This window comes from Aphelocoma coerulescens, chromosome 5 (genome assembly GCF_041296385.1).
Source record: "Aphelocoma coerulescens isolate FSJ_1873_10779 chromosome 5, UR_Acoe_1.0, whole genome shotgun sequence".
Taxonomy (NCBI): Eukaryota; Metazoa; Chordata; class Aves; order Passeriformes; family Corvidae; genus Aphelocoma; species Aphelocoma coerulescens.
In genome coordinates, this window is record NC_091019.1 from 38613609 (window position 1) to 38634981 (window position 21373).

Genomic DNA, 21373 nt, shown 5'->3' on the forward strand with positions numbered 1-21373 from the left:
CTCTATTTTCAGATTCTACCTTTCTGTGATGAATGAGAAGATGACACTTCTGCAAGCAATTTTACAAACAGGAATAGGGCAGTTCTTTAAAGTCAGAGAGGGAGATTGAATGCATTGATCATTACAATTTAGATTAAATTGTAATCAATTAATCTCCCAATCTCTAGCTATAGGTGTACTATTACATCACATTGCAAGCTATAGATTTTGAATAAAATAAAGAGATCATAGAAGCCAAAAGTACAAATTCCAAATACCAAGATTTTAATAGCCATATGCTTGTGCTGTACCTGCTGAGTACAGGAAGTACCAAGAACACTGGCTCAGTCCCATCATGTGAAAAGGTTGAAAAGTATTATTTATTACAGATATTGCAGCAACCAGATGAGACAGATACGCTCCAAAAAAAGCAAACTTGAGGACTGAATGAACAAAATCTACACCTATCTGCACTCCACAAAATTTATATTGTATTGTACTAAATAATAAAATAAGACTTTCAGGTGCAATAACGAAACAAAAAAATAGAAGGTATAATTATAAAAAATAAAATGCCATGAGGAAAAAAATAGTGCTTTTAAAAAAGTAAAAATAAAAGGTTTATATAGTAAGTTATTGACTCAAAGTTTGCTATGATAAATCCTATTTTATTGCTAAGCTTAAGCCTATCTAAATTGTAAGGCAAGGGAAAAGGACTCCTACCCCTCACTCTCCTGACTCACTAATAAGTGTGAATGTGTGTTTTGGCATTTTATTCTCTTAAGCCAGTAGCAAAGGTCAGCAGTGGTATCAATTCCATGGAAAAAGGGAGGACTGGAGAAGGAGACCTACAAGTGTCCTTTACAGGTACACATCAAATAGACAAAGGAGAAATAAAAATTTAGCTTTATATTTTTGTCCCTCTAAAATTAGAGTAACATCAGGAAAGCAGGCAGATAAAAAGAAAAAAACAATCTTGTGAATTAATAAAAGCATGTAAACAGTTTAATTATAGAAACACTAGTCTATCTGAAGTCACTTACTAAAGTAAGTATTAAAACTTGTACCTTTACAAGGTACTACAGAGGAAAAGCAAGCATGCTTTATATGATGTTTAGTGCGTTATTTATCACTTTAGAGATGAAATTACCTCTTGAAGAGTACTTTGGAGAAGTCAAATTGATTTCCTCCTCCTGCTAAATAAAAGTAAAGCTCTATTCTGCCAGCTCCAGAGGCATCCGCAGAACAGCAGAACACTGTAGCTATAGGTCTGTCAGTGCTTGTCTATAAACAAAGCTGACAAAGTTTGTGAGGGTGTAACACAGAAGCTCAGTTTAAAAGTATAGAAAGATTGAGTTTGTTTCAGCAATAGGCAGACAGGAGGGGAAAAAAATATTGGAAATTCTATTGTCTCTAATTCTATTGCCTCTTTGGTTCTTTCTTCCTTGGGAAGTTTGCAGTGTACGGATTTTTAATGTGAATAAACGTCCAAGGAAGTTCCACTAAAAAAATAAACAAGACATTTACAAGAACAATATTGACAGATGTATAACTTCCTGGAACAAAGAACTAAAGAGAAAAACACTTACAGTGAAGAGGTTTCTGTTGCGCCCCAGGCAACTCAGTATAATGCAACACATGACAGTTCTAAATAAACTTCTCTTCCACTAGATAAGGCATTTTTAGAGACTATCCTCTTCTTGAGAATCATAAAACAAGTAGTTCATGAACACCAGATTTTTCCAAAAACAATTCATCAAAAGCTGAAACTGCCATACAAAGGAGTTATGACCTCATTTGAATGGAGGCAAAGTGAGTCATTAAAAGGAAGATCTAATACAAGCCAGATTTCCTGCCTAGCTTCCTCTGACCTCTGTTGGCAGAGCTATGTTCTTCTTGTAGTAAAAAGTATGTCTAGAAATTGTTCAAGCTCTGTCAGAGGAACACAGCTGACATGCTTGTACAGCACAAGGCTCTCATCAGCTGTACTCATCAAAGCACAGACTCAACAATTCCCTACTTCCAATGACTTATGGGGTAGTCCTCAAACCCATCTTAAAAATCTCACTCCAACAGCAACCCAGCATTTAAGCTTAAAGCTTGCTTAATCACCTTTCTAATCTTTAATATAAAATATCATCTTCTCATGATTAAAATATTACAGAAAACCGAATGATCTTAAGCCTCATATGTTACTTTATCCACACAACAGAGTGTGCTGTGAATTTATCTTCCACCTTAACACTGAGTTTTCTGACATCCATCCAGTTAACTAAGCTCTGTCATGTTATCATAATATAACATCTTGTGAGAAAACCCATACCTGAATGGCTATTTTCTATTGAGAGTCATCTTACGCAGCCATATATCAAAACAAACATTTATTGCTGTTCTCTAATACTCTCCTATTGGGTGTTTACATGACGACCGACAGGTTTGAGATTATTGTGCTGGAACTTATTTCCATGTTACAGCCGCAGTGCAGATACTTGTCGATACACTGGTGTTGAATGCTAATCACCACTACAGTCTGGGAACAATTGCCAGCGACATCACTTATCACTAGAATGAACAGAAAGGCCTTAATTGCCTTATCATGTGCTTTGTGCTTCCTGCTGGAATGGCTAGAAATCACTAGAAAATACTAGAAGGGATAAGATAGTCATAAACCTGTATGAATTTCAATAGTTAATAATAAAAGCGGTTCCAAAAGTCACTTAAGGAACTCATTAATCTTCTTCATATATACAATTCTGATGCTGTTCAAAAAAGGTCTTGATTACTTGTATGAAAATTGAATTGAACACAGGGTATGAATAAAATGCATTAAAATATGTAATACGGGATATAGACAGGACACAAAGCATACATTTCACTTAGCCTGTATATTTAGCTATATTACTTGACAATATTCTCATAGAACAACTTTCTATAAGCATAAGTAATTTTAGCTATTGAAAAGTCATTTAAAGTTTATACACTACACTATAATTCTGATAATATAAAATTCATAGAACAGATGCAAAGTAGGTGCTTCTCTTATGCTAATTAACAACATGCTCAAATCATATTTCCTGTAAATAAAAGCACTTCTTCCTTTTTCTCTAAATAATGATCATCAGGGTATACTTATAATCAAAAAAAAAAGAAAGTGTGAAAGAAAAGTAAAATAGTAAGAACCCTTTAAAAAACAATCTTTCCTCTTATTTTCAAAACCTTCTAATTAAAATAAACAAAATACTAAAATTAAGAGAGAGAGAATAAAAGCTGAACAGAGCTCATAAAATATCCCTAGCTGTCGGCAAAGATTTTATCTTTGTCATTTAATGATGATGAAGCCAAGTAACTGTTGCTGGAATGGAAGCAGGCTGATGAAGAAGGCTTTCAAATTGAAGTGAAGGATATCACAATCTATATTTTTCTTATTAGTCCCTCTATCTGTACAATTTCTTTCTCAATTCCATTACTTTCTGTATTTGACATCCCTTTCAATAGATGTCATGTGTTGATCAAAGGTATAATGCTTTAATACGCTTCCGTTCATGTTAAATTGTTTCTTCATACACCAGCAAGTTCTAAGCAGTTCACAAAATGTCAGCGAATCAGTAATTAATAACAATGTTAACTTCCAGGGGAAATTAGCTTGCAAAGGAAACTTTTCTGGTATTTGATGTTATTTGTGCAAGATCTGATAGCAACATTCAGCTAACTGAAAGAGACTGTGTGAACTCTTAGCATATACTAAATACTTACATTATTTGAACACAAAGTACATTAACAGTACATTAAAAATAAATAGGTATTTATTAAGCATGAATAAGTTCTAAAAAGCATGGTATGTAACAATTTTAATAGGGAAGACAAAATATGATAATTTGTGGACACAATCAACTGGACATTAACTTTTCCAGTTAAAATAAAAATAAAAGAGAATAATTAACATGCTGCTAAAGGACAATTTATGCATTTAAAAATATGATATGAATTAAACTTACTTAGATGTGTTTAGCATGTTTTTAGAGAGATTTAATTTTACTTCATTCTTCATCAGTAAATTTTCATTTAAAATACTTTTATATTTAAATAATGCCCCTATGTTACTGTCCACAAACACCTTTCAAAATTCTCCAATAAAGAAGTCTGTTTGCCATTCCTGGGTTGAATTCCAGCTATTTAAGCGTGGGTTTAGGGGTAATTCTATTATAATTTAAAACTGATCCAGGAAGTAAATACGTGTGTGCATATATACATAAACATATATAAACCAAGAGTTACTCTGTATACAAACACACCAGTTTTGTATCCTTGCAATTTATCAAATGGAAAAAAAACCCCAACTATTTAAAAAGATACTTTGCTTTCATCAGAGGTTTTAACGAAGCCCACCAAAATAAATTAAAAGAAGCAAAATATTTTCCATTTACTTTACCAATTTCTAACAAGAGTTAGATATCTATGGTTATGGGTGTATATATGTGAATGAACGAATAAATCCTTAACCCACCATATCTTTTTCTCCAGTTTGCAAGCTGTCACCCGTGAAAAGTATGGTGTAGATGGTAGGATGATACTGTACCTGATTGGCTCTGGAGGTGGTCATGGGATCAGATGGAGAGGACTTGGTGGTAGTTGGGGAAGATGGCAATGTCTGGGAACAAAGCAGTTCAGGAGCAAATCAACCTTTACAAGCCTTAGACTTAACAGTTAAAAAAATAAATAAACCAACAAAATAACATAATTAGAAAATTAAAAGAAATAAAAAATGCCTAAGACAAAAATCTTTCTCCTACTCATTGGAACTTAATGGAATTTAAAGTCAATTGGATAAATAATGCATGTAAATATGCATGCTTATGCATGTAAAAACAAATTCATGACTTGAAATCAAGATGGTGAACTCACATAAATACTCAAAAATATGTTGACTACATGAGGAATATATTCTTTCCTCTCTCCTCCTCTTGGGGAAAATAAAAACTATAAGTAAACAAAAATTCCAGCAAGTTCAATGAGCACACTAGGAACAGTTATCAGTCTACGAACAAACAGGGCCAATGTCTGAAAGAAGTTAAGAGACATTTACTCTGGCACTTTATAAAGCACCATTCTACAGCCAGGACTTATAGCCAGCAAACTGTGATCCATACCTTACAACAGTTACGCTGAAGCTACCGCGTTTTTGGCAATATTCTAACTGCTAAAATACTCATTGATCTTTTTTAATCTAGAAGCAGGTGAAAAAATGTAAGCATCAATCTCATGATGGATGAACATGCAACTAATATCTTCATAAGAAATAACTACAAAATATTTATGATTAGTGTTAATGTTCATTTAGTTGAGCAAAGGTCAATAGCTTATTATAGGTCTGTGTTCAAAATAAACACAAAAAAGAATTAAGAGTCATATTTATTGATCATCTTTTCTAAATAATATACATATGCTTAACATTAATTCTTGAACATATTAAAAAAGCACTGCTCTGTTTAAAAATTTTATATACACATTTCTCCTTTAAAAGTATTAGATCCTGACAGAAAAACTCTTCTTTTCTTTTTATAAATGTAGTAAAAAAGTAAAATTCCAATTTTCAAAACATAACATACAATACTTATTCAAAGCATGTTTTTTGACATCTTTGCAATATATAAATATTATAAAATATCAAAAATTACACTATTTTTATGTCAAGAAATAAGTGTTAAAGTGCTATACAATGGAATTTATCATACGCTCATATAGTTACTAACCAAAACTATTTAGAAATAAATAAAGCAAAATGTCACACTTTCAGCAGTTCTGTTACTTACAATCATTGACAGTCCCTCATAAAATAGGTATACATACTTTTGCACTAAAACTCTTAATGCATATGAGAAAGCTGGGACACTGTGAATGCATAAAGTTGTGTATTAGCAAAATATGGGCTTGTACATATGCACACACAAATATTTTAGATGTATGTTAAACAGTATGAAGATCCATTTTTCATAGTTTGTACATAAACAAGCAATCAAAACAGGAAAAATAAAATATTAAGAAACAGATCCCTATTTTGTGCTTCCAACTTGTAACTTCTGTTGTAAACCAACAAAAACAAAAGAAAACATACACAGCTTAAGCATCAACTGGGACTCTTTCAAATTGGTTATGTAGAAAATACTGTCATGTATAGGTCCTTATCAAAAATATGTAGCTTGGCAAACTGCTATTGGTCAGCAGGCACTACACATTGTAAAAATCAAGGCATTTATAAAGGATTTTCCCATGTCATTCTGTACCAAACATGGGACAATCACGAGGGGTTCATTCGTGAGGTGCTAGAATTATTTAGCAAAAGATGTGTCTGATTCCACAATAGTACATAGCTAAGCCTGTTCAGCTATAGAATTTACTTCTGATTTTAGTGAGATGATGCAGTTATTTCTCTTACCACAGTCTGAAATTGCAAAAAGTGATTTTTATCATTTAAGGCTAAACAGGAAGAAAATACAAAAAAAAACCAACCCAAAACAAAACCAAAAAAATCCCAACCAAAAAGAATAGAGAATTGTTTATTGTCCCAGTAGGTTTTCTTTATCATACCTAAGTATTAAACTCCCATCCTGAACTCTCCCAAAAAAAAAAAAAATTGCTAATGACTAAAATATTTGACAAAACTGATAGTTTGTGTTATCAACACCACTGACAACTAGGGCATATGGTACTGTAGATTGTTTTGATATGCTAGGTTACTTATTAAAAGGAAAAATAGTTTGCTCTTCACAGTTGTTACCAAACCTAATTAGTGGATTTATAGGGAAATATGTAGAACACTTCAACATTGAATAATGACAATCACTGATATCACAAATGGTTTAAGAAACTGGAAACATCTCAGATTTCAATTCGTATCAGTCTTTCTAAAGCACAGAAATATGTGGCCATGATGAAGAAGGGAGTGATGATAATCATTTCAGGTGACTGTTGAACTATAACATCTATTAAGTGGAAGCATTTCTTTATTTATTTTAGCAAAAGCCTGTTTAAAATACAATGGAAAAAAAGAGATTAATAAATTTAAAAACAAAGAGTGTATTAATGAACAAAATCAACTATAGAAAAACACCTTTTATTCCAAAATAAATGGCAAAATACTGAAAATAACAGGTTTTTGTCTTGTGGTTTCGGTGCGTTTTTTTCTTTGTATATCAGGTTGTTTGTATTTGAAGCTTAATCTCTCTCACATTGTTTACTCACATAACTACCTTTATTTTTTCATATATATATATGTATATATATACAAACAGATATATATATATGTAAAAAAATTGACTGTGTTTTGTAAAAATTTCTCCCTCTCATGCTTCTATGTAATTTGGAGATACACCTATTTATTTCTTTCATATCAAAATAACACAAAATTATTTCTCAAACATAAAACCAGAAACAGGCATTTGGAGTTTGTAGTGAATTTTCACTGGCTGAAAAGTAATTTGTTGATACTGTCTCAATTGCTTTGCAAAAATTTTCAGCAAAATTGCTTCTTAAAGAAAGTTGAATAGAACTCAATATTCTGACTTATTATGCAGCACAGAATGTTTTTGTTTTTAAATTGGCAAGTCTTTTGCGTTAGGTGAACACTCAAATTTAGTAGCTATTAGGTTTCTGAGAATGAGATGTATAAAGAGGTTAGAAGTAATAAGATGAATTTATAAGTTTCAATTTTTGAGTCTGCTACTTCCATAGTGTAACTGAAGATTTCCTGAAATTGCAGGTTGACTACTGGCAAGGTTATAGAAAAAAGAAGTCAGAATTTCTACCATACACCACTTCTAAGACTTGCAGAGAATTTTTTAAAGCGTTTCTTGAATAGCATAGTCTAAGCCATGATGAAATTAAACTTCTCTGTTTTCTTAAATATTATTACCTTTCCTGCTACTTATGAGACAATTAATGAGTTACAGATTAGAGTGTGTTGTTTGTTCTAAATTTACACTTCTAGAACACATATTTGAGAAAGCAGATTTTAAGTATTTAAAAGGGAGCCTCTGACAAGGCTAATTTTAGAAATAAAATTCTGTTTGAGTCGTATTTGACTTGCAGTATTTTCTGAAAGTCCAAGAAAATACTACTACTTTTCTGTGCTCACCAATATTGACTGTACTGTGAGAGACTGCCCTCAAGGAGCACAAGACACTAAAGGGTGTGCAGAAATATGGTCAATATATTCTATTCTTCATATTTTTTGATTAACACAGTGAAGATAGAGCTGTATCATGGCAGTATAGATTACATACAGTCCATCTGCATGGTGTTTCAAAAGGTCTCTGAGTCCTCTTTTGATTACAATGACACCCTTATATATATAATATATATATATATATATACACTAAAGAAATTTCAATACTTACACCATGGGTAACAAATAATAAAACTGTACTGAGACAATTAATTCTCAGTACTAACTAGGATAGTTATATATTTAGGGGTAGAAAGAAAAGGCAGAAAATGAAATACTATTTGAAACAGGGTTACAGATGTGAAAGCATAGAAAAAAACATCATTTAAATGTGAAGGTGAGACTGTATTTACAGCTTACCAATTTCTAGTTTCTCACTACAGAGCTTGCCAAACAAAGGAAATCCTGGTAATAACATTACCTGCAATAAATAACTATTAAGACTAACCTAATTCCAAGTATCAGTCCTGCATATATGAATATTGGTGCTTTTAATCACTGAAATCAGTGTGATAAAACTTATTTGCTTAAGTATTAATATTTTAATGCACTTTAAGAAAAGGTGTTATCTTTGAAAAAATTGTATTAAAACAGTTTAATACCTTCTGCAGCTACAACGAAAAACAGAGAGCGCTGCAAGGCCCCACTCTTCTGAACAACCTAAAAGACTTACTAGACTTTCAACACTATTAGAGATAAGCCTTTCTTAACTGACTGCTTGCTTTGCTCAACAGAGTGTCTTCTTCACATCTGCTGTGATCTGCTTTAATCTGTAACTTTGGCAAAAGATTCTTGTCTTGGAGATGACTATAAATATGTACACATTTCAGAAAATAGAACTTGGATAAAGAAATAATCAAGGGTTAGTAATTTGCTTACAATCCAGACTCTAAAAAGGCTATTTTGATGACTTCAGTGATCTATTTTTTCCCTACCTTTTCATTTCTGTAAAGAATGAAAAAAATAAATTTTTATTATATTTCAATCTCTTCGCATTTGGTTTCACTTTTTTGTGGAAGAAGAGATAGGGCATAGAGAAATACAGATAGACTAAGATGTAACTCATCCCTATTTATGAACTCTTGGGAGCCTGACTTTAGGAAAGGAAAAAAACATGGTTAAGTATGATCTTGAAGAAAGATTATCTCATGTTCTGTCAAAGACAAGAAGGGATAAGAAACTTAAAGCAAACCACCAGGAGTATTTGGATCATCAGAGAAACTCTGGATGAAAGGAACTATTTAGAATTTATATTACAGTGAAAGGGACAAAAAAGAATCAGGACCTTCTCTTTCTTCAAAACTTGTCATTAACACAGAACTACAACAATATCTGGTGCTGTTACCTAGAAATAACAGTAAACTGAAGTATGTAGCTAGGCACAGCCCTTAAAAATCCTATAAGATATGAGTTTAATATTCATTCTAGAAGAGAAGGTCACCTTTTCATTCTGGGATGTTTTGGGATTCAGAAAGATACACCAAAACTACAAAGCCATCAGAAGGTACAAGGTAACTTTAGAATTTTCTTGAGAACTGAAACTCTACTGAAAATTTATGCAAAGTTGAATGCTGCTGTTCATCCCCCAACAAAATATTCCATTCTCATTTCACTTTTGAAGCACAGAAGAGTTAATAAGCAGCTACAAAGTTAACTGCATTCATAAAAAAAATTTTGCATACATATTGAGATTCTATTCAACACTGCTGAAATGAAACAGAAAATAAAACTAGTGATCTGCCAACAGAATTAAGCATATGAGGGACAGGATAAAGTATACATGTTTTTATGGAATACTAAACTTTTGCCAATGGATTCAATGTACAGAACAAAATAGCTTTTATTTTTTGTTCTCGCAACTTGCAAAGACCTCTGCATATCTTAGTATACATGGTAGAATAACTGTTGTGATTTTTCACCTATGTTCACAAGACAAGAAATTTTATGAGAAGTTTTTAACTAGAAGAAAAGACACTGTGATCTACAAAGCTACTTATTTTTTGTTTAAATGAAAATCGTAGAGTAATTTTCTCATATTCTACAGTTTAGTGAGATTCATCTAGGTGACAGACTTGTCTTCAATGGATGATAAAGAAAAGAAAGACTTCTCAGAAGGGATAGACATTTTAAGAAATCAATCAAAGTTTCTTAAGGAAGGAAGAATCCGCAAGTATTTGTGGATTAAAAACTGAATATAATCCAGCAATGTGAGCATGCAGGCCAGAGAGCAAACTGCATCCTAGGCTGTGCCAGAAGAAGTGTATCTAGGAGGATGAGAAGTGTTTCTGTCCTTCTACTCTGCTCTAGTGAGACTCCACCTGGAGTGCTGCACCCACCTCTGGGGCTCTCAGGATAAGAGAGACATGGACCTGCTTGAGAAGATCCAGAATAGGACCACAAAGATGATCAGACTGGAGCTGAGAGAATTGGCATTATTTATCCTAGAGACAGCAAAACTTCTTGAAGACCTTAAAGCAGCCTTTCAGCACTTAAAGGGGGCATATAGGAAAGACTGGGACAGACTTTTTATCAGGCAGAGTAGTGACTGAACAAGGGATAAGGTTTTTAAATCGAAACAGGTAGATTTAGATTAAACCTTGGGGAGAAAATATACCGTGATGGTGGTGAGGCACTAGAAGAGGCTGACCAGAGAAGCTGTGGATGATCCATACTTGGAACTGTTCAAGGCCAGATTGCATGAGGCAACCTGGTCTAGTGGAAGTTGTTACTGGCACGGGGGGTGGACCTAAATGATCTTTAATTTGCCTTCCAACTAAAACCATTCCACGATTCTATGAAGTCTACTGAGTCTTTATAGTCTGAAGACCTCATAACCCAAACCAACCCTCCTCCATTTAAGCCAATATTTTCAGTTGTGTATTCTTAAACTCAGGTTGTATTTAGGCATTTGAAAGCAAAAGTTTTTATTTAACAATTATGAAGATTTCTTTTTTGTTGTTGATCAACATTTCTGGAGTAAAAGCAGTTGTTTTCAGTAGAGGAATATGAAATTACATATCTGAGTTCAGACATTAACTTTTGCACACTTTGAATAAAATAACTGGGACCATGATTATTAAACAGAAGTTTAACTCATGAGACATTAACTATCTACTGAAAAACTGAAGTGAAACTGGTTCCAATGAAAACTATAATTGGAAGTTCTATATATGAAAGTCTTACTCTAGATTTACAAGGAAGAAATTCTAAATTCTTTTCTATGTTTTAGAAGACCTAAGCATTTCATAGAATCAAAGAATGATTCAAGTTGAAGGGATCTCAGAAGGCCAAACAGGGCAAACTCCTGCTTGGAGCAGAGTCATCTTTAAGATAGGTCCTCTTTCCTTCACAAAATGCACAGTTCAGCAATGGCTTGGACAGGCCAGTGCTTCCTGGACAGGCTGCTACGACATCTGCTACTTGCTACAAATGAAAGCTGGAAGGAAATTTCAACTAGCCTACAGAAAAGTTGTAATAATTTCTGAAGTAGTTGATAAGACCAATTTAAGCAGCCTTTTCCATTGTTCATAAGAGTTGCTATTAATTTAGAGGTGAAATTTAAAGCTTTGGATGCTAATTACAAAGACAAAACAACTCAGGCTCATGAACTCTTATGAAAACATTTTCTGTTTCCCGGAGTTACAATATGGTTTGAAAGAGTTTGTATGACACTGTAATTAATAAAGAGAGAAAAGGGAGGCTAAATGCTCATAGTAGTTTCTGGAAAGAAAAAGGGCACAGGAATCAGCTGGTTATTGTTCAATGATACTTAGAAATATCAGATGGCTGATATCTATGGAGATTGTAGAGATAAAAGATACAAACATTTGTCAGTTAAACATCTATCAGACCTACTTGGAGCAGAGAACTACCTGCTATGTGCTGATAAGTACAAAGGATTAGGAGAGACAAAAAAACATACTGGAGAAGGCTCAGAAGGAAGCACATAGATTTGCTTTCAAATCTGCAGCTGAAAAAGCTGGAGTTAAAGAGACAGAATGTTCAGATAGAGATTTCCACTAGTAAGGAGAAATGCCAGGCCAGAGTCAGCCTCTGCATCCCATGCCTTTCCTGAAGACAAAGTGCTGAAATTCAAGCAGTCAGCAAAGGCTTTACCTACTGACTTTCTTCATTGAATCTATAACCAGAAATTTTCTTTCTTAGCTCTCTTCCCTAGAGTGAGTGTTGATAAAGCAGCCCAAGACAGAGAAATTTCAATAGAGAAATGAGAGCTGCATGCTCATTTATTCATGCATGCTATATTACTCATGCTCACATGAGTGGCATTGCAAGACTTCAACTGCTGCTGTCTTTATTCATGGGGAGAAAACTACATCATCTTTTTGACTGAGACATTTTCAGACTTCCTAAATGAAAGTAAAATTCATTATTTCAAATCAACTTTAAATTTTCTTCAATCTGCAATGTGCCAATGTTCTTGGGCAACATTCTAAGACAGGAAGAACTATGTAAAATTTTGCTTAAAAGAAGAAATTACAAATGATAAGGCTTATTTAAAAAAAAAATCAAAATTACTAGTATTAAAAATTTTAATGATCATTTTAATAAAATTGTGATATGTGTGATCTTAAGAAAATAACACTGGAGTTCTAAGTCATGGCAACCTGTTATGAAATATTATTCTCTTACATTCTTAAATCAAGGTATTATATCTTTCACTAAGGTACAGTATACTCTGACACTGGAGGACAGATTAATTCACCTCAAATTCTACCTAAGAACTAAGCTAACAGTTTCATTTCTAGGTAAAAATAATGGATTTTAGATTGGGTCAATATTTATAGTGTATTCATTTATCATAATAGAGGTTTCCTCATTAAAAGAGAATTTCAACAATTCATTGTGGTTAAAACTGTTTAACATATGCACATGCATATCTCCAAATATTTGAAGTTATATTATTATGCACCTGTATGTATACAAGTAATATATTTTTATTTTAAGATGTAGAGCTAGTATACATTGTACTTTAGACTGTGTCTGAACTTTGTTAGCAGTGGCTGCACTCACTAATCCCTCCAGAATTTAATTGAACTTAACATTCCAAACCAACAAACCCCATACCAAACAAACTTCCAAAAAAGAGGAAAAAAATTAAAAAATAAAAAACCCCAAACAGCAACAACTAAAAAAACAACCAAACCAAATCAATCAACCAATCAAAAAAACAAGCCCCCAAAACAAAATAAAAACAACCTCAACAACTTTGCAAATACATTTTCTGAAGAAATAGTGTGGATAACAAGATATATAATCTTCAGACACAAGAGAGGAATTATTTAGGCATTTCACTAAACAGCTCTGTAATCTAGTTTCTCAGGATCCTACTACATACCTAAAAACTAGCTTAATTTCATTTCAAAAGGGGAAAACCCCTTTTTATTGTAATAGAGAACACTCATTTCCCACTGGATTAAGAAATACTGGCATAAAATCCAGTATGCTATCAGCAGAAAAGCCAGTCAAAATACAGATCAATTTCAGCTTTTTCTCTCTCTTTCAGGCATAATCATTTTCATGTCTAATAATTGAGAAACTAATTCTAAAAACTTGGGGCTTTTCTTTTTTAGTATTTTCTTATGAATTATCTAGAGTAATTTTTATGTAAAATTATTGCATACAGAAAAAATAAATAGTAGTAAATATTAGAAATCAAATAAATGGTTTATGCACAATTTCATCCATCTAAAGCAGTCTGTTGCTAACTCATCCTGTTCAAACACATCTTCATATAAGCCTTCTGTGTATGTCACTGTATAAAAAGTAAAATAATTGCACAGAGTTACCAAATTATAGGAAACTGAATCTTGTTAGTGTAGAAGGACAAAACAATATTTTCCCACATAGGATAGGTGAGAAACTAAAATCTATCCTCTACAGGATAGAGAGACAAGACAAAATTTTACTAATGATCACTCATTCCTTTCTTCATTCTTTTCTTATTCAATACAATGAAAAATAACTTTAGGTCCTGTATAAAGTATATTTCCCATTCTCCTTACAGAGCAAATTGGTTAAAGTTAAAACTTTTATGGAAAATCAAAGAATAAAGAAGTAGGGCAATAATAGCTTGGAAAAACTTTTTCAGTACCCAAAGATTTTGAATGAAGACAGTAAAAAATAGGCAAAAAGATGCCAAAAATAACATAAAATGAAATTGTAAAAAACATCCCAAGTAATTATCCTTATGTTTTCAAGTTCTTACAGGTAGGACTTTAAATTATCTAATTTAGGGTCAAAAAAAAAGTTACCTTTTTTTTTTATTTATATACATAAACGTAGAGAACATTCAGTTAATCTGTGATTTTTAGTAACACTTAAGATTTACATAGGGTTCACCATTTAAGATTAAAATTCAGCAATCGTGATCTAAGACCTAAAAGTCTATTATCACCTTATACAGTAAAGAAAAGTTCATGGAAGAAACACATTAGAGCATGGCATTGGAATTTATAAAACACTGTCTAAAAGAACTGCTGAGAAACATGGAACATATAAGTACAAGGAAAAAGAGTACCAGCAAGTTAATAAACTGTAAAATAACATTTTCTTAAAGAACATGTTATGTTTACCCCTTCCAGCACTAAAGTTTTAAGACTTCTAAGGAGCTGCTGTGACTCTCTATTCCCAACCAAAAACTCACTTGTTTGATGCGGTCTGGATTAACAGTGGTCTGAGGCTGTAGAATGCTGACAGGCTCTGTCTTGGCCACATTCTGAGGCATTTCTCGAATCTTCTCTGCAATGAAGCCATGAACTGCATTTAGTGCTTCAACTGTTCCCTGGATCAGACACACCCGCTCTGTAGTACCTGCAAATACCAAAAGTTGATCTGAATGACATGGATTCTTCAAGATCCCACAAACTGCTTCCATTAGGGCACAAAGATGGCACTCAAAAGCAGTGCTGCAAAACCAAAGAGCAATACCTTCCTAAAAGTAAAACTTAGAGATTTCCTAAAGATAACATACTGATGATGTGAAGATATTTCAAACAACTCCTATTTGTGTAGATCCCATGATCACTAACTTCCCAAGTCAGCCTGGATAACATCAGTTAGAATACTCATAAGCTTCTTCCAAAATGAAATTGTTCTGTTTGTGCTACAAAAAATCCACACCACTTTTTATTTATTGATTTCTTAATGAAAAATATCTACAGGATGGCTAAAGATGGATCCAGAACTGTGGAAAAATACTTCCTTGATTTTTTTTTTTGGTGCTGAGGCTGGTTTTAGATGATTTTACATGGTTTTACTATATAGCAAAAAAGGACTATTTTATGTATTGGGAAATATTTTACATATTGGGTTACAGCTTGATACATCCTCACTAATGAAATAATATAAAACCCCCCAGTATTGATCCTAAGGATAAAAGTATGACACTTCACTGAAACAATCCATGTTCTGTATTCCACATATCAAACCACTTAAATAGGTTGCAGAAAATCAATTTTGACTTGAAAAACAGGATCTAGCAGGACTTGGAAAAAAAACCCAAACAAACAAACCAAACCCCCCAAAACTCAAAAGCAACTTTAAAAGGAATATTGTAGTTTCCAATTTCATTCTGCAGAAATACCAACACAAGACAACCTGCTTTAAAATTTTACATAATACATACTTTCAAAAACACATTCTTTACACTTCCAACATACACAATTTAATGATTTTCATCACCTCACTGCTGCCTTCAAATACCAGTAGAATAGTTCTACTAACATAGGACAATTATAACATGAACTACCAAGATATTAGTGTATTCCTAAAAATGTAACAATACCATAATACTGATTGTGTTGCATATGTCCATTCAATGTCAGTGCATATTTTGCTTCAAGACCATGGGGAGGGGGAGCAAAATAACAAATTTGAGCCACAGAATCAGCAGAAAAATAAATATAATAACTTTTTCTCTTGATATATTCCTAGTAAATAGTATTGATAAGATCACAAGTTAATCTTTTCTCACATAAAATTCATTCACTCTACCTATGAAAATGAAAATGACAATGTAATGATGTGGCAAATACTCACAAGTTTGCAACAATTTCTGAAGTTGACAACATGTCAGTTGGCCTGTACAATTTCCATTGTACAGTCTGCATGAAATCACATAGATTAGAGAAATGTACCAGAGTGGTAAGCAACCTCCTCCCTAAAATTCCCTTCCTATCAATTTTATGTCTATATAATCAATTGTTACCAGGTCATCTTAAGATATGCTCCTTACAAGAGTGTAACACAGGCTTTAACAGAGAATAGTACAGTAACCTTGGGAATTGCCAAAAAAAAAAATCGGGTTTTATTAGTAAATGCTTCTCACCTGCTTCTGTGGATGATCTCTAGCATTAAATATTTTATTACCTAATGATGAAAGAGGCACACTAAGAACCTTGACTGCTTTTAAATTAACATATTCACATATACTTAAAATCTGATTTTTATCTTAAGTATCATGCAATACTGAAATTCAACACTGTGGTAGAAGTGCTATAGCAAAAAACATGGAATAAGAAACTCAATTTTTCTCTATCAAAATATGTTATTTAAAAATAATGAAAATTAGGATTAAAATACATCAATCAATATTTCAAAATATGTCAGATTATTAATCCTTGACACAAAATATAAACTTAGAATGCTTACAGTCTTAATAACAAGTTATAAAAATCTCCCAATCAAATGCATATTTCTCAAGAGGAAGCTTTTTAAAATATTTTTGTGACCTCTTACAGCATCTTTTCAACAAATCAACTTCAAAACACAGCTAATTTTCTTTTCCAAGTGCTCTATCAGAAAAGGGAGTTTGAATGCCATGAGTGAAAGTCACCACAGCAAATGAGACTTGGTTCCTAGACAAAGCTTTCTTAATGCCCTTTTTCTTTTTCCTACTTGGCGCCCTCCCCCTCTTGCAAACATTGCCTGTGGTTTCTGCGTAAAGCAATCCAGCTCAAAGAAAATGCTCTGGGGAGTCTTTACAAGGTAGTATTAATTGTCTCCTAAATGATGAGAAGTGAGGTGGACTGATCAATGCAGCTAATGCAAGTGTTCTCTAGGTCAGCAGACAACACACTGAAACAAAACACAGATCAGGTTACGGGTGAGCTACCGGAGCCTCATTCAGAAAGCACTTAACAGGGATGGCTTCTGTCAAAATACTTGAATGGAAAACAGTCAATGCTAAATAGGAATTTAGTTAGACCTGACACTAAGTGACTAAAGGGTATTTTGCAATCTGTGTGCCTATAGAAGGTGCAGCATAATAAAAATATGACATATGTCATACCCCAGACCAAACATGCTACATTTTAGTATGTATAAACTAGGATGTAGTAGCAGAAATTACTGTTCCATGAAAAAATCAAATTGTGCAAAACCACATTTCACACAGAGTTAAAGTTTTAAATTGCACATTTGCTTTGATAGCTATGTACACACAAAAAAAAATTAAAAATTAATAAAGTGTGGAGAAATTGTACACCTATACAGTTTGGAATTGTCTCAATCTTTTGAAGCAATGTTGTCATATTCCTTCACAACTGTAATAGCTTTTCGCTCAGATACTAGATTACAATAATTTACAAGAACTATGCAAAGGAAAAACTGCCAGCTACATGACCAACCTGTATAGCAAAAATAAACCTACAAATCACTAATGCTGGTGAAATTTCTGTCATTTTAAGAGCTTTTACACTCCAGTAGAGTATGAATTAAAGTGTCAGATTGCTTATAATTTTAAGTTAACAGTTTTATCTAATCCCTTTTTCATGTTTCTGTGAACGAAAGCTCAGCCATCTATAGAAATACTTTTTGTCACAAGATTTTCAAAATCTGTATTTAAAAAAACAGATCTAATTTTTGAAATAGCTGACTCAAAAAAATCAAATTACCAAAAATCACTGTTCTTATTTAGGTTGTGTAAGCATAACCAATATAAAATTATTCTCTTTTTAAAAACTATTCTCAATTCAATTAGGTGCTAGGGTCATGTATTGCATACCGCCTTTTACATATGAAGACATAAAACATCGACAAAAGAAGAAAAATTTTGACACAGATAATGGTTAAATGTAGAACAGGTGATCATCATCCCTGTACATTAAATAAACCCTGAAACAATGTTTTTTATGTATGTTCAATAACAACATAGTCCATGCCAGAAATTTGCATGGGGCTATAAATGGGAAAAAAACTATCTGAAAACATGCTGCTGATGTTGCTACCATCATTAAACGTTTATTTTTTTCAAAGGAACTCAAGTAAATTACTTTTCAATAAGTGAAATGTAATTTCTTTCCCCTTATATTAGAATCCAAATTCAATTTGAATGTGTGGGTTTTAACATTTCCTTATTAAATAAGAGGCAGAATCTAATTGCACAAAAAACTCCTGTCTGTACACTCACCAAAAATTTATTTGTAAAACCATCAGAGAAAAAAGGAAATCTTTATCTTTTCTACAGTTCCATGGGAGAGGAAAAAGATAAACCATTTTACAGGCATCACACAATTTAGAGGAAAGTAAGCAAAACCTTATTTTGATATCTAATAAATTAAGACTAAAACATAAACAGGCTTGCAATAACTTTATTTTAATAAATCATTTTTCCTTCTACCTCATGTAACTATCTAAAATTTTACTTCTGGCAAATATCCTTGGACATCACACTAACTTTTTCAGGAACTTCAAAACAATTATTTTTCTCTGAGAATGCTATTTACTTATTGGACAACTGATACAGCTTTTAAAGCAACCATTAGAATAAATGTCAGGAGATGCAACAGGATAAACAATCATGATGCTTTTGATGTTTGTATTTCTATACTTAACTGGCACATATCTATACATAGTTGCCACTAAAATTTAAAATGCTTGCTTAAAGACTCTGATTCAATGTGTAGGAGTTTTTCTGTACTCACAGAAATACTCACTAAATGTTAAATGTGCTTCTGTATTTTAGGAAAATAAAAAGCATTTCTCAGCTGAAATGCTTTGGGGAATGCACGGTACCTTTCAGAAATCTCTGCGTTTATATGGGTCTATAAACTTTACACTGGGCTTTTACGTCAATCTTAAGGAGAATTTGAAAACCTAAAAAGCACAATGCAATAGCAGCCCAGGGTAATCCCAATACATACACTAATTAAATCTCCTTGTATTTTTCCAGTGTACCATGCCAGTTTTTTGATACGAAAGGGGAGAACTTGTGAGAGGAGCCAAAGTTAAAACCTTAACTAAGTGAAAGCTGCACTACAGTCTCTCATCAGCTGATTTACACTAAGCTTCTTGTTTGACAACTCCCAGTACAGCACTCCACTAAACCCAACGTCCCATACATGTAGTTTTGTGACCCATGACCAACTGGCTGGTAGAGTGGGATTCTATGTAACACCACACAGACTAAATCAGCCAAAAACTGATCTTGCAAATCCCTTGATAAAATAGGACTGTGGTTTGACGCCATTCCCAAGCAAACTAAAAATTGTCAGTAACTTGCTTAACATGAAATTCTGATAAACTCTTTCTTGGATGTAACATTTTCACTCTACATTTGCATAAAGCCTCAGAAAATGAAGGCCAGAAAATAAAAATGTCTTTATTCAAATGCATTAGAAGTATCTCACAACACCTTAAATAGATATGAAAAACCTTTGCCATATAAATGATTAAATGTACAGTCTTAAATGCAACACATAAGAACATCCCGGAGATGTGTGAAGTGTTATAGAAATCTCAACAAGACAGTTTTCTCCTTCAGTTCTTATCTCTCTCCTATTCTTACCTTCTCACCAGAGAATTTGGTCTTAACACAGAGTCTGTACCCATATTCCTCACTGACAGAAAGGCATCTCTCAAAGCAAAGCCTGATGATCTCATAGACTTCCCAAACTGAAAGGAGAAACAAGGGCTGGTAGAAATTCTAGGGCTTTGATGTTCTGCTCTTGCTTCCATCCAGACAAAATAATTTTGGAACTACTTGCACAGAGCAGTCACACAAGGGTGTGTTCACAGGAAGCCCTAGTACCCTTAGCAGAAGAACCCGACTGCTGAACCCCTGTTGATAACACATCTTTTATGTGTGACATATGGACAGCCATGCACACACATGTGCACATACATATTCATACCTATATATATACCAATTTGTTCTACTGTAATGAATAAGTAACAATACTGAAATGAATCAAGTTTAAAAATTCTGCAAAACTTATGTATGAATCCTCAGAGTTTTATGAAAACAAGTTTACAATCTATTGTGATTTGATCACAAGACTGAATTACATTAATCCAGGTTTACCATAGTTATGACTAAAGAAACAGATTATTCCCATGTGAGTGAGAAAGCATGGAGATTAAAAAAATTCAAACCTCATAACTATTAAAGGTTTAGAAGAGATGATGATTCATCTTACAAAGAAAACAACCCCTTGAATATAAATTGTTCTGTTATGTATCAACTAAGGCTTTGATGATGATTTCCCAGAAATTTAGTTACATAAAGAGAGATGAAGAATTACAAATTGTTACTATTCTGTCATGTGTAAGAGACAGGATTACAACTACTTCTCTTTGTTTAAGAGTTATTAATTTAAAAAATAAAGGTTCCCCTGCAAATGGTGGTAAATGTCTCCAAAACCAAACTAAAAGGCCAGAGATTTTTTTTCTTTCTATGGTTTTATATAGGAGGGTTACTTAGATGAGAAATACTCAGACAGAAAGTATGTGTGCAAATTAATGCCCAAATGGCTGCAAGGAAAGTGAACATACTCTAATTATGCTTTAGGAAAGCATGTTTCTGGAAAATAAAAGCTCTGGAAATAAGAAAGCCCTCAAACCATGGGTAGAAGCACTATATTTTTATTAATTTTGTTTTGGGAAAAGTTTGTCTTAATATATTATTTATAAAATTATCTATAACAAATGAACTACTGTTTACTCAAACTAAATCCACCTGATTGATTCCATCATAATATTTACAATGAGAAAAAAAAGGGGAATATAAAACATAGAATTTAAACTAAATACAAAATTGTTAAATTTAATCATTTTTATTTACATATTCCACCAATTAAAAAAAAAATCACATGAGTTTGGGTCCCCTAACTGCATGGTATTCTCTGTTAACAAAAAAAATCTGCTTCATTTTAT

The 21373-nt window shown here is 32.8% G+C and overlaps 1 protein-coding gene across 5 annotated transcripts in view; it reads right to left on the reverse strand.

The window, feature by feature from the left end:
* Positions 1 to 21373, reverse strand: part of NOVA1 (NOVA alternative splicing regulator 1) — a 144383-nt gene that overhangs the window by 20915 nt on the left and 102095 nt on the right. For all 5 annotated transcript variants that reach the window (XM_069017722.1, XM_069017723.1, XM_069017725.1 and 2 more), the window contains 2 exons: positions 14865 to 15031; positions 4556 to 4627 (listed from right to left, as the gene is read on the reverse strand). In XM_069017722.1, coding sequence (XP_068873823.1) covers positions 4556 to 4627; positions 14865 to 15031 — 239 coding nt within the window. The remainder of the gene's footprint in view (positions 1 to 4555; positions 4628 to 14864; positions 15032 to 21373) is intronic.